The 15,073-nt window shown below is 26.1% G+C and overlaps 1 protein-coding gene across 2 annotated transcripts in view; it reads right to left on the bottom strand.

Annotated features, from left to right (window-relative positions):
- Positions 1 to 84: 84 nt before the first annotated feature.
- The window catches only part of LOC126896875 (odorant receptor 46a-like), an 18,132-nt gene continuing 3,143 nt past the window's right edge, over positions 85 to 15,073 (bottom strand). Inside the window, exons 2-8 of one of the 2 annotated variants that reach the window (XM_050670018.1) lie at positions 8,243 to 8,981; positions 7,946 to 8,024; positions 5,435 to 5,534; positions 5,218 to 5,346; positions 5,065 to 5,122; positions 3,498 to 3,586; positions 85 to 1,250 (exon numbers count right to left, since the gene is read on the bottom strand). In XM_050670018.1, coding sequence (XP_050525975.1) covers positions 3,507 to 3,586; positions 5,065 to 5,122; positions 5,218 to 5,346; positions 5,435 to 5,534; positions 7,946 to 8,024; positions 8,243 to 8,981 — 1,185 coding nt within the window. In that variant the 3' untranslated portion in view covers positions 85 to 1,250; positions 3,498 to 3,506. Of the gene's footprint in view, positions 1,251 to 3,349; positions 3,587 to 4,963; positions 5,123 to 5,217; positions 5,347 to 5,434; positions 5,535 to 7,945; positions 8,025 to 8,242; positions 8,982 to 15,073 lie in introns of those variants that run through there. The other variant, XM_050670017.1, reaches the window with a different exon arrangement.

Raw genomic sequence — 15,073 nt, 5'->3', positions numbered from 1 at the left:
TCTACAATTTTTTTCTTATAAACTTTTATATAAAAGTCATAAATTTTGAGATAAACTACAATTATTGAAAAACTACCCTGATGATTGAATTTTCAACCCTCTTGAGGCACGCCTCAAGAAACACGGAACAAAATTAATGAAATTTGACACAAATTATTTTTTTATAGTTTTGAACAAATTCTGGGGGTAGCCCGATCAAATTTTGATAAAAAAAATTCCGCTTCTATACATTAAGGACCACCCTAATATATATATATGTATTCTAATTACTATTAAAATTTATATATTAACACGCTTTATTCTAATTTTTCAAAACAGCACATGTTATTTCCTCATCAGCTGGTATTGATAACGTGTACCGGTTGAACACGGAGGTAGTGGTGGTAATATTTGACCGTGAAAGTATATACTGCGGCCTTTGACAACACCAGGCCAAAAAGTTCCACGGTCAAGGAGTCTGTCGGCTGATTAGCTATGGTTGACATATGTTCATGTGACTGTGCGCTATATGGTGTTATAATACCGTTTAAGTAATCGACGTACGCGTGTTTTTTTTCCCTTTGTTACAATATTGTTGTTATCCGACCTATTGAATAGAGCCGTGAAAGACTTAGTTAAAAGTTGTAGTCTTATTAAATTTGGAATTATTAGTGAAAGCTTGAACACCGGTTTATTCCGTGATTGTTAGACCGTTATTGTCAAAGTTGAAGCTACCACAGGGAAGACATTCAAATCAGTAGATTGAACGAGTTGAGTCCTATGATATTACTGTATGTAAATTTATTTATAGTTTAATTTATTAATTGTTACTATATTTGTACTTGGGGACGCCCATTATATTTATTGATATTTATTTAGTATATTTATTATAAACAGAACAAGATACCATATTTTTCTATGATATATACAAATAATAATTGTACGAATATCAATCTCTTTTATTTTATATTTGGGTAAACATTTGTTTAATTCATTTGTTTTTTCTGTGTTGATTATTACCAGTCATCGTAGGAGCCCGTTGGCTAACACAAATTAAGAGATATAAAGTATTCATTCCGATTACGAGGGATGATTTCCGTATCGTCATTTTTCGTCACTACCTCCACGTTCCGGGAGTGAGTTATTTTCTCGCCTGCTGCTTTCCTTGGAGTGGTAGCCGTTTCTCAGACTCCCTCCCCGGAATTGAACCATGATTTCCCGTTACCCATTACAACCAAGATATTGATAGTAACTACTATCATAACATGAAACTAAAAAGTGCAAAATAAATATAGTTTAAAAAAACACGCTTTTAAAGCACATCTATTTAGTTGAGCCATCTTGATTAAATGATTTTCTGCTTTTATTCTTTTAATTTGTGAGTAGTTATAGTTAATTTATCCATAGGACTATAAACATTTAAGAGAGAAGGGAAGAGAAGAAAAAAAACAAAATAACCATAGTAAGAAATTATATTTGATATTTAGGAGGTATGGGAGGTTGTAGATCCATGACGTCCACTTTGATAAACATTGGGTAAATTTTATAAATTGAGAAAGTCATGACCAAAATTAACAAAGAAAGCCAGATTTATAAATAATATCTCTTAAAAAATTATAAAGATATATTATTAGGTTAATTTTTGTATTATTATCTCTTCTCCTAAATTAGCTGAAGCAAAAAGAGACACCTACTCATAGCTATATCTACTTCAGGAATGTGGAGTAGAACATGCTTTATAATTTATGTGACATTTTAATGCTATATTTTATTACAATAGTAGTAATGGTATAATGTGTTTTGGCCCTCAAAGGTGTCGATAGTGACATCACCTATTTTTCTCATAACAATGAGGGGCCCATTAGTGATGATGTAAAAATGACGTTGCCTATGGGAGTACCGCTTTCGGTGACGATTGTCATACCGCCGGGATCCCAGTATATGTAATCTATATTGATTAAAGAAAACCAATAACTCAATGTCAAAAATTATAAGCAACATTAAATAATAATAAAAAACTCAACTTTATAAATGAAGTTGTTGATAGTGGTGAGCGGACTGTGTGAGATATTGTGGTAATGATGTCGAATATTTGAGTATCACGAATCAAAGTGTAGATGCAGACTCGAAATAGTAGATGAAAACTGACGGTGGAAAAGCGACTACGGCAGTGAAGTTATACAGGATGGTCAGGGCCCAATTACTGGAGACGTGCATGGCCATGAAAACATTGAACACAGGGGTGCAACAAATAAATAATAAACATTATGGCGTACATTTGACCATCCAAGCGAAGGTGTTTGTTAAAAAAAAAAATGACGCATAAAATTATTGACTCACTGACGTTTGATGATGAACTGTACACGGATGAAAATTAAACGTAGGTCATCGATTTGCTGTGCTGGGTGAGCAAGGGAATGAGTAAAGCAAGGACACTAGAGATCAGCTGTCACACTATATATTATAATCAACAATGTTTGTGATAACTGGTCCACTAGGTCTTTGCTAAAGGCATTCTCTACCGAACATTATGATTCCGGAGTGATTAAAGCAATTAAACGAACTTAATGAAACGCTTTGTTTCAAAAAAATTTATTGATTCTTTTAGATTCGATGCAAAGCTGAAATGGCCGAACAATTGATCATCCAAACGAAGATGCTTGTTACAAAAAAAAAATAAAAATTTAGCTAGTTTCAAATTTATTTAATTAATGTAGCACAATTTGATCAAAGTAAGCGAAAAAGCCTATTTCAAATAAAAATAAACATTTATTAAATTTTATTTTTTCGAGTTTTACACTTTATTTCTTCTTCTACTTTTTCTTCCTCGCCTTAATCCCAACTAATTGGGGTCGGCCACCCTTATCCTAAACTTCCACTTACTCATATAGACATGCATGATGACAAAGTTATAACTGATTTTAAAAACTATTAAAAAAAATAAAAAATTTTTTGTAAGGTTCTGTTACTTAAAAGATATTTTATTGATTCTTGTATATTCACTTAAAATTTCATTAGGATCATTGTTAAAAAAAAAAAATTATAGCAATTTTAAAATACAGAAAAATGTCGAAAATGCAATTTTTTAGGATAAAGTAATTTTGGTATATTTTTGTAAATTTATAAAATTAAAGACAATTTTTTCAATTTTCAACAGTGATAGTTTAAAATTGAGTTATATCAGTGCATAAACCAATAAAATCTGTCGAATGAGAGCTGTGAATTTTAATGGACAGATATAAAAAAATGGATATCATTGTAAAACAATGCATACTCAATTTCATATCAATGATATGAAATCACAGGTTCAACAATAAGAACAAAAAAATAATATTATATTGACTTCAAAAGTTCGTTAATTAAAATTAAAACTAAAATTACATTGTGGTTTTATTTAAATAATAGTTTAATTTAACAAATATCTAGGCTCAGATAAAACTAATGATATTTTTAATCAACTTTCTAGTATCACTTTTTATAAATATAAAATTCAAAAAGTAAAATTCTATAATATTTACTACTATTTGCTAAGAAAACGACTTCATAACGATGATGCATTTTTGTATTTTATTAAAACAGAAATAATCGAGTAACATGTTCGCACCATCTGAAAAATAATTATGATTAATTAATTAATATTCTAATACGGTGAAAACAGGGCATAGTGGTATCTGTATAAGCATTGAAATGTGATAATCATTGTATACGTGTCTATGGCAGTTTGACTGACCAACACCGCGTGCCCTACACCTCAGTACAAAGTCCAGCAAGTGCTGCACGGCCGATGACTACTCGCTTAAAGTTAAGACGTTAAGTATTCTTTACGTCACCGGAGTGAGGATGTACGTCATCGGCTTCGAACATGTCGTGTTACCGGACACGAAAAAGCGATATCACATCAGAGCACTGTAGCCATCAACACTGCTAACTTTAGACGTCCGATGTCCATGCAGAACAGCTCGTGCCGCGATATTATTCGAAGATAATTATCAAATGCGTTCGTCTTGTCAGATTTTTTTTAAAAATAACCTGTTGTTATTTATCAATAATAACAACCCAAAGAATCTCTAACATCTAAACCAGTGTCGACTATATTATTGCGACACAAGTCGTGCCAGTAACTATCTCAAATCTTAGTGGAGATAGAAAAATTCATTTGCAGATTTAAGAAAGCACGAAATATTGGTTTAGAAAAGTATGTTTTTTGTCTTTGACTATCAAAAAAAGTTTTACTTTGTAGATCAGCTTGATTAAAAAATAAATATATCACCTATAGCTTCTACATTCCAGAGCTTGGAGCTAAGAGCTAAAATATTGTGTTTTTCAACTTTTATATTTTTAAATATTGATTACAATAAAAATATAAATCATTATTTCTTATTTTAAATGAAAACAATTTTTTTTTAAGTACAAAGAAAACTGGTAAAAAAATTGTCAAAAAAAGACCCACCAGATTTTTTTCCAACCTAGAAAAAAAAGCGAGAAATTAAAAAATTTTGTATTGAAGAATGACAAAAAAAAAAAAATTAAAAATTCATCAGAACTTATAATATTTTAGTTTCGAACGCCTCCTGTAAAGGGTTAATTGTCCGATAAAAAGAATGTATTTCGGATTAAAGAGATATAATAAAAGTATTCAGAAACAAAAATTTGTGTTGAAAACTTTTCAAAAAATGTATAAATTGTTTGAGAATTTATAGCAATTAAAAATGAAAACTTAAAATCGGAAATCGAAAATGTTTTTAATTATTGCAGCCATTTCCAGAGTGGCCGACACCAAAAAGTTGGCAAGGAAAAATGAAGAAGAGTACTTAACATAACCTTTAATTTTACATATGTTTAAAGGACACAATATTTCCGGAATATTTTTTAAATAGTATTGAATATATTGCAAAATGAATTGTCAGACGTTGAGTTTTATAGTAGTTATACCTAAGATAGATTTTGTTATAGTAAAAAATATTGATAATTTTAATTTACTGACTACTAGGAAAAACTGCACGTTAACATTCTTTTGGATGGTTATTCTCATATATTTTTTATTAGAATTATTCGTTATCATTGTTAATAAAATGAGTTTTTTACTCTTCAAATCCATTTCGGTCCAATTACTGCTATATATTGAGAAGTTTATTGATTCATTCTGAAAAAAAATCGTTGGATTTATTGTAAAATGACAATAAATTACACATATTGTTATTAATAATAATTTAAACAAATAATCAATTTGAATATTACACTTTCATCCACATTTCCAAATAAGTAACATATAAAAAAGTATTGGTATGAAAAACCAACAAATGACATAATCATCTTAATTGTTGAGAAGTGTTGAGCATTAACTAACTCTTTGCTATTATAAAAATTCTGTGGCAAATAATTTTTTGATTATTAAAATTTATATAATATAAAAAATGTAAAATTTTTTATCCTTTTCATTAAATTTTTACCGTACATTTAAAATTAATAATGCCAAAAATACAAAGGTACATGACCCTACTGCTAATTGGCTTACAACTATCCAGTAAAATAATTTATAAACTCCTCTTAATTTCCTAAAAAAAAAAAATTAATAATAAATAATATTAAAAATTACAGCACAAACTATCGCAATATAATCTGAACAAGTATACGCACTATTACAAACCCGTATTTTTATGATATTAGTGTAGTTGGGTTAGGGAATAATTAGTATTCGATAACGAATAAGCAATAATTAATCGCGTTCGAACCGTTGTATAAATACATTGTGTTATGACATATAAGTGATTGACCTAAAGACAATTAATGTTATAGTTATAAATAATTGTATTTCTAAAATTTAGGAACCTTTTACTTTTATTTCACAATACAACTTTATCTACTCCAACACGTTACCGTGTCTCATCTTAGATGGGACACAACACGCACAGACTATATGAAAATTTATATAGTGTGTGTTAGTTATCTGACAAGAGTAACAACACTATCATAAAAAGGGCTTCAATATGAATGTGTACAATTTCTCAAATGTATGTATATTTGTAATTTACAAATTTTATGTTTTAACATTTCATTCAAATATGATTAAATATGTTTTAACACATATGTATTGGAAATTTCTAAAATCCTTAAGCTTATACTTTTCTGAACATTTTCAAAAATTGAGTTGAATACAATTTTTATACGTACAATCAAGCGGGTCATTAAAATCCTTTTTTATATTAGGTTTTTAATTATATTTTATTAAAATAAAGCTTATTGATTTTTGTATTCTTGTATAATATCCATGTTTTTTTACGCTTTATAAACCATTAAGGGCCATAGCAGCCTACCGAAAAGGAGGAGGTTTCTAAACGATTGATATTCCGGTACGGGTGGTTAGTCCATAGCTGGAGTGAGGGATGGAGACTCCAATACCGAACNTAAATATGTTTTAACACATATGTATTGGTCTCTCATTTGGCAAATGAAGCCACCCATTGACAGTGAGTGAAGCACTGCTGCGTTACCGACTCGGTCACATTGTCCCAGGATCCATGTTATAAAAAAAAAGTTGAAAAACCCAGCACAGGGGGGTCGGGCACAGTGGTGCCGTGGTATAGTTGGATCAAGTATAATGATATCTGACAGTGATTAAAATCACTATAAAAAAAAAACGCTTCGATGCAAATCTTTAGATAGTGTTTAATTTAAAAAAAATTGGTGTTTTATTCCAAAAGCTACATGATCTGCTGATTCCTTATTAATATCTTGTGAAGATGAAGTATGTCCAATGAAAGATGTATATAAATACTATTTCTCATGAAAAAGTTGTATTAATCCATACATTTTTTAAAAAGTTATAGCACTTTAAAGTAAAAAATGTAAATTTTCACCATGAAGACAAGTCCAAAGGTCAAATTTTTTTTTTCAAATTAAAGTATATTACATAAGTTTTAATTTAAAATATATATAAAAGTGTCAGACCTTCCGGAACATTTTCAAAAGTTAACTTGAAAAAGTTAATTTTTTGTGAAAAAGTTGTCATTTTAAATCCCCCCCTGTGGGCAGGTTAAGGGACAGATTTACAAAAAAAATATATCAAATGATAAGTAAAGACATCAAGCATCTATTTAAAAAAAAATTATATTGATATGTTCGTTTTTGAAAAAGTTACGGCTGTTTTTAGTAAAAAAAATTGAAAACATTTCAAAAATTAGGGATTTTTTAATNGTAAAAAAAATTGAAAAAATTTCGAAAATTAGCGATTTTTAAATTTGTAATTTTTTTTGAGGTTTCCCCCATTTACGGGGAACGAGGGAAATTTTTTCAATTTTTAAGGGTAATGTCTTCGACTAGAGACGATTTGTGATCTTTTGACGTATCATTGAAAGAAATCGGTTTGGTGAGAGCTGAGAAAAAGTGGTAACAGACAAAAAAAAAAAAAAAATAAAAAAAAAACACATCATAGTAAAACCAATACCTTCTCAGCAGAAATTTATTAGTCGTCGAAAATAATATAAATCACAAATTACATTTGTATTTTAAAATTGTAATTTTTAAAAAAATAGCTAGATTATTATCAAATCTTAACAGATTTTATTAAAAACAACAAGCTATTTTTAATAAACTAATTATGAAAATCGGTTTTAAAAAAATTATAATTATATATAAAATAATAATAAGCCATCTACCCATAATAATCACTAAAATAACTTATTAGTTATTCATTATATTATACCTAACTAGTGATATAATATTACCGTAAAAATCATTTTTGAAATTGTATTTTATTAACCGTTTTTGACTGGTTTTATGAATTTATTGTTAGTATAAATATAAAGAAGGTTCGTTTTTTAACCAATAATGTAAATTATTGATAACAGATCTAAAATCTCTAACTAAAACTGTTTAATTTTCAAAGCCAGGTATCAATGCAAAAAGTGAAATTCTTAAAATTAAATGATTTATTCCTTTATATATTTAATTTAAAATTATAACTTACTGTAAAATTTTCTGATAGTGTACAATACAGTTCTTGATTTCATTATAATTTGTGTTTGAAGTTTTAAAATCATAATTTTCTAAAATATATATATTTTAAATATTTATTTTCAATTTTTTTTTAAAATTTACTGAGTATAAATTTATTTTGAATATTGAAGAACAAAATAGAAGTAGACAATTTTATATAAGTTATTTTAAAATAAAATGTCGTCATTTATAAAATATTTGATTAATTATTACTTTAAATTAAATACAAATAATAACAAATTTATTTTTATAAAAAATAAATATTAACCATATTCTCGATGACCAACTGAGCTGTAAGATTCTCCAATTGCACTTAGTTGACCTGATAGGCAAATGCATATGGGCATAACAATCATATCAAAAAATGTAGTGAAGTATACAAAATTAAATGCAGTTACAAATTCGAATATATAAATATATTTAAAGTATTTGATGTTATATGAGTATTCTGATACTGGCATATATAATTGAAAAAAATTGGTTTTATACTCTTTATAAATATTACCCTTGAATTTAATCTTTTGAAAATTATGTCTGTTTAGATAAGTAAAATATATCCACAATAATTGCATCATATAGAACAGAAAAGTAGTGTATGTGAACTTTATCAACTTGACTCTGCACTTTTGAAGGGAATTAGATCCATTTTTAATAATGAAATCTATTCGAGTTACTTCTAGCAAATTCCATAATCGGGTTGAATTTCTTATAATAGTCACAATTTTGCAACAACTAAATGTTACATTAATCACTGAAAATATTTCCATGGCCAACTGATTGGTGTCATTAATCAAAATGTAAAGACTTATTGGAAATGTACATGTAAATACTACAAAAACTATAGCGACAAACGTTACAAAAATTATATGCAAAATATTGTATCCAAATAATTTTGAACTTTTTGGATTTAATATATAATATTGACCGAGCAATAATGCTAATGGTATATTAAAGATGTATTTTTCAGCATTATTTTTATCTAACATTCTGTTGAAAATAATTGAAATCTGTAAAAATTCAAATTTTTATCTATTAAAATGAATATAATTTTATTAAAATAATATAGTTTATTATTTTTAAAGCTGGAAGTAAAACATTTTTGTAATATTTGGCTTAATTGTAATTTCCTGATCTATTGTTACTAGATCAGGAAGTAAATATTTATAAACATTTATGAAAATGGTTATATTATGAACTTTATATCCGTAAAAAAGAATAAACAAAATATTTTAGTATTTAAGACGAAATGGAATAAATTGTAAGGAAGAGAGTAGCTCGGGAGCACCGTGAGTAATCTCTTTATTATGAAAAATAAAAATTCCCATCAAAGAAAGTAATTCAATATGGAAATTTTTCAATATATCCCTGCTCATTTCAAATTCTACGATTCCATTTGTTTAATTTTTTTTGAAAAATCTTATATTGCAGTTAATTCGTAGAATTTATATCGATGAACAAAGATTTGTGTCTGTTGTCGGGTTACAACACTGCGACACACCGGTTACTGATTAATTTTTATTGCAACATTTTCCGCTGACGTAACACTCACCAAGATGTGTAGAAGCGATTTACAAAAATTTACCATTTGAACAAATAAACCAAGTTTGTTATTTCCAATGTAATAAGCAAATAGAAAATGACTATATTATTATTAAGCAAGTAGGAGTAAATAGTTTTGTTATAACTAATCCTCAACCTAATCTAAAAATCAAAACTTGTAATAACCACAATTATATTGAAACTGAATTAAAAATAAACTATGGTTACCCAGGTTTGATTAAGATATCATCATGTGAATAAGAATTCATAAGAAATAATAATATCTTAATTCCTAAAATGTACACATGTGAAAAAATTAATAATACTCTAAAAATATTAAGAATATTGCCTATATTTTGGATCAATATTAAATCACTAAAATTCAGTCATGATAACCTTGAAACGATAGATAAATTTTATTTTAACAATATTTCGGAAAACCTTAATAAAAATTGAACTTCGGTGGTACCAATTTTTCATACAACCAAACATATTAACTCTTATGAACATTTTAAAGATATAATGCTAAAATCATTTTCTGTTTCACTAGTTGACAATTTTTTAGGAGATATTATTTATATATCTTGGCTGTCATTACTAACTATGGTTATGGCTTTCCCAATTTATAAAATTTACCCAATGTTTATCAAAGTGGACGTTATGGATCTACAACCTCCCATACCTCCTAAATATCAAACATAATTTCTTACTATCGTTATTTTGTTTTTTTTCTTCTCTTCCCTTCTCTTTTAAATGTTTATAGTCTTATTGATAAACTAACTAACTACCCACAAATTAAAAGAATAAAAGCCCATACAGAGCAGAAAATCATTTAATCAAAATGGCTCAACTAAATAGAGTGTTATATCTTTCTCTCGACGAAAAAAGCTGATTGGAAAGAAATTTGACTAAACGGAAATGAGAACCATACAAAGAGAAGAAATTACTAAAAAAAATTAATAATAAAAAAAAAAGTTTTTATTNTAACGCCATGTAAAGACGTGAACGTGTTTGTTAACAACAAATGAAATACACGATTAAAAGTAAATACATTTTCAACTACTAATGAAAATGATGTGTTAGATTCACTGTATTAAAATAAAGCCATATTTTAATGTTCATTACACAATTAAAATTCAAAAAAAAAATGATAAAAAAACAATTATCAATAAAAACTGTATACGTGAATGTTAATAATATAACGCCATGTAAATGTAAATCACACAATGAAAGGAAAATTCTAATAAAAATAGTAATAAAATGAATGTCATCAAACCTAACTCTACAGACTTTTCAATTATCAAAACTAAATAGCTAATTTTTTTTTATTATTGTACTTTTGACTTCATCTTGTACGGTTTCAGATAAATTAAGAAAATATATATTTACATATACATAATAATAATAAAATAACTTTGAATTTCAAATTCGGTCAATAATTGTAATTAAATAAAAAGCAAATTTTCATAAATCAATCCAATAATTTTCTATCCTCTTAAATATACAGAGTGGAACAGATCTAACTGACAACTTATACAACTTATGATCTACATAACTTTTTATACTATTTTTTTTTAATCAATTTTTACAATATAGAACTATATTTAAAATATGTTTTATGTTATTTTTTGCAATTACAAAAAATATTTTAAAAATTATATTTTTTATTAAAATTTTTTTTAAGTTTTGAAGATAGCCATTTTATAGAAAAGTTTTAAAGAAAAATTTCGTTTATTCGTTTGTTATCTGAAAACATTTATAAATATTAGATATAAATAATAAATATTTGATTATGTAAACAGAAGTGTAATATTGCAAAAGTAGACATACAATACACACATTTTGAATTTCATTATTCTAAGTGTAATTTTACCTATTTCATAAAAGCAATTGCAAAACTAGAAAATAACTACGAAGGTGTATTACCCTTTTTTTTACTCCCCAAAATTAAAAAAAAAAAAAACATAGGTTATCTAAAAAAAATAAACCCTCCTTGGTTGCTACATAAAAAAACTAGAATTGAAGAGACTTAACTTAAATGTCATTAAAAATAACATTCTAATTCGTTTAAAATAAATGGTCGCGTCACTTGATAATATGAACAATATAAGATAGCTAGCAATTAAACTAAGTTTCTAAAATTCACAGATACATATAATAATTTAGTTTTTTATTTAAAATATTTTGTTATTCAATTACTTTAATTATATATTTGTATGTTACAATAAGTAAATGATTATCAAATTACTATAGAAACACTTATATCAAATAATTTTATTAAATTTCCATTTGATAAAAAGGATTAATTTAAACACATTACTTATTTAAAGTTAATACATATATATATATATATATATATAATGATAATATTTAAATTGGTACAAATCGTGAATTATTATGAATGCTGTTTGCAGATGTAGATACATGAGAAAGAGTATAAGTGTAGCGTCATTCGGAGATAAGATGAGAAAAAATGACTTAGAGGGTTTGGGCATGTTATGAGGAGAGAGGAATCGGAAGCTGTAAGAACAGTTACAGAAATCAATGTTGAAAAAAGAAGAGATAAAGGAAAACCAAAAAAGATATGGAGGAATGTATTAAATGCGATATGAGGACGTCTGATGTGAGCATAGATGATGTCGGTGATTGTGTCAAGTGGAAGTTTAGGACAAGGGTGGCCGACACCAAGTAGTTGAGTCCTTATAAAAGTTATTTTAATTTTCATGGGAAAAATCTTTGGCAACAACCAACATTTAGGATGAAATTTTTTAAATATACTTATATCCCTTTGTTCATAAATTGATCATAATTTGGTAACAAAAATAAATCCAAAATTTATACAAACTTTGATACACTAAAAAAGATTTACTGTATGAAATTATTAATGGATTTTGAAATCAACTGTTTTAATCTATTCTGAAAAATAGTTATTTTGATTTTTTTAAATATTAAGTAAATTAAAATAATGTCCGAAATTTTTTTTTTCCATGATAAAGTATATTACATTAGCTTTAATTTAAGATATATATAAAAGTGTCAGACCTTCCGGAACACTTTCAAAAGTTAAGTTGAAAAAGTTCTACTTTCTATATGCATTTTTATGTTTTGAATCCCCCCTGTATTAAGGGAAATGACCCGATTAAAAAACAAGTATGTCGAATGAAAGATGTATATAAATACTAATTCTCATGAAAAAATTGTATTGATCTATACATTTTTTAAAAAGTTATAGCAATTTAAAGTAAAAAATGTAAATTATAAAATCGAGAATTTTCACACAAAAATAGCATTTGGTAGCCATTTTCACCATGAAGACAAGTCCAGAGGTCATATTTTTTTTTTCATAATAAAGGATATTACATTAGCTTTAATTTAAGATATATATAAAAGTGTCAGACCTTCCGGAACACTTTCAAAAGTTAAGTTGAAAAAATTAATTTTTTGTAAAAAAGTTGTCATTTTAAATAAAGTCAGATTTATAAAAAAAATATACCAAATGATAGGTAATGACATCATGCATCTATAAAAAAAAGAATTATATTGATATGTTTATTTTTAAAAAAGTTACGGCAGTTTTTAGTAAAAAAATTGAAAAAATTTCGAAAATTAGCCATTTTTAAATTTGTAATTTTTTCGGAGGCTTCCCCCATTTACGGGAAACGAGGGAATTTTTTTCAATTTTTGAGGGTAATGTCTTCGACTAGATACGATTTGTGATCTTTTGACGTATCATTGAAAGAAATCGGTTTGGTGAGAGCTGAGAAAAAGTGGTAACAGACACAAAAAAAAATAAAAATAAAAAAAAAAACACATCTTAGTAAAACCAATACCTTCTCAGCTTCGCATCGAAGCTAAAAGATGAACATATAAATTCTGAATTTAAAAGCTGTAATGAACGAAATATAATACCATAGTTTCTTTGATCTATTAACATTATAAGTACTAACCTTATGATAATTTGTGTTAAGCAATAACTATACTTCTTCAACTTTATACTGAATACATTTTCAAAACTTTCTTGCTAGCGTGTGATATTAATTAACTTTATTTATAGGAGTAACCTAAAAAAAATTTCTAAGCAAAAAACTTTTAATTTGAGTATTAATAATTAATTTTTAAAAGGTTACTAAAAAAAAAACTTTTTAATAGAATACAGTTATAAAAACATTTGATTAATAACGCTATAACTACATTTTATGTTTAATTAATTAGGTTAACATATCCAGTTATTGGCAGTATTGTAGTATATATAATAGAAATGTACCATCACTATATAACAAATAAAATGAATTATTTTAGTTCTAATTTATTTGTAAATTAATTAAAAATTTGAAGTATTAATGAAAAGTTTATAAGGTTTTCAAACAATTTTTGAAACATTTGATTAGTTTAAATGAAGTATTGATATAAGATAGTATTACAACTAAAATATTTAATATATTTTTAAAAATAATACATAAAAATATGCGTCTTATATAACGCCCTAACAACATTATATGTTTAATTAATTAGCTAACATATCTAGTTATTAGCAGTAGTGTAGTATATAAAATATAAATGTACCGTCACTGTATATAATGAATATTATATAATGTTATATTTAAAAAATATGATTTGTTAAATAAGTTTTAATTTATTTGTCAATTGATTAATAATTTATAGTATTAATGAAAAATTTATAAAGATTTCATACGATTTTTGAAACATTTGATAAGTTTATAATGAAGTGTTGAAATTCTTAAAATAACAAAGTACCTATAAAAATAAACAGTTCAATTATTTTTGTCTTCTTAAAATATAATTGTTACAATTTAAATATTTAATATATTTTTAAAAATAATAGGTTAAAATCTAACAAAGGTTTTTATAGGGAATATAATTTAAAGGTTCAAGGTCAAATTTAGAAACGCTGTGCGCCTCTGTTTAAATGTGATCTTAAAAATCAAAATATTATATTTTTATAATAAAGAAAAAATGGAGTGGAGTACCAAAAGAAATGTCAAAATTTGTAAAATTACTGACTTTATGAAGAAGCATGATTGCGATTAAGAGTTTTTATACCTTTATTAATTTGTTTAGCAGTAGATGGGTTATAATTAAAGCTTTGAAAAAGCTCTTGAACGCTGTATTTATTCTTAGTTTCAATTATCATCTATTAAGCATATAAAGTTGGCTAGTAAAGTTACTTTGTTTTAATTTTACATCATTTAGTATATGCTTACGCCATTGTGACTATTTAATTCTTTAGTAGCCCCTGAATACAACATTTTTTGGTAGCATTCAGTACTTTTTGTTTTCGATAAATCAATTAATTATAAATAGAAGATCATACTAAAGAGCATCTATCAATGTAAAGTTTTTAACATAATTTAGAATGAAAGAGTTTTAAAGCAAAGTTTGTTTATCTTAGGAGAATATCTTTAAGGTAAAATAATTTCTTAATATAAACAGTGTTTGGTAGTCATTGATATTTTGATTTTATTAGCTTCGATGCGAAGCTGAGAAGGTATTAATTTTACTATGATGTGTTTTTTTATTTTTTTTTTTATTTTTTTATTTT

The sequence above is a fragment of the Daktulosphaira vitifoliae genome, unplaced genomic scaffold (assembly GCF_025091365.1).
Source record: "Daktulosphaira vitifoliae isolate Bord-2020 unplaced genomic scaffold, ASM2509136v1 Scaffold_1, whole genome shotgun sequence".
Taxonomy (NCBI): Eukaryota; Metazoa; Arthropoda; class Insecta; order Hemiptera; family Phylloxeridae; genus Daktulosphaira; species Daktulosphaira vitifoliae.
This window is presented reverse-complemented; position numbering and strand designations above follow the sequence as displayed.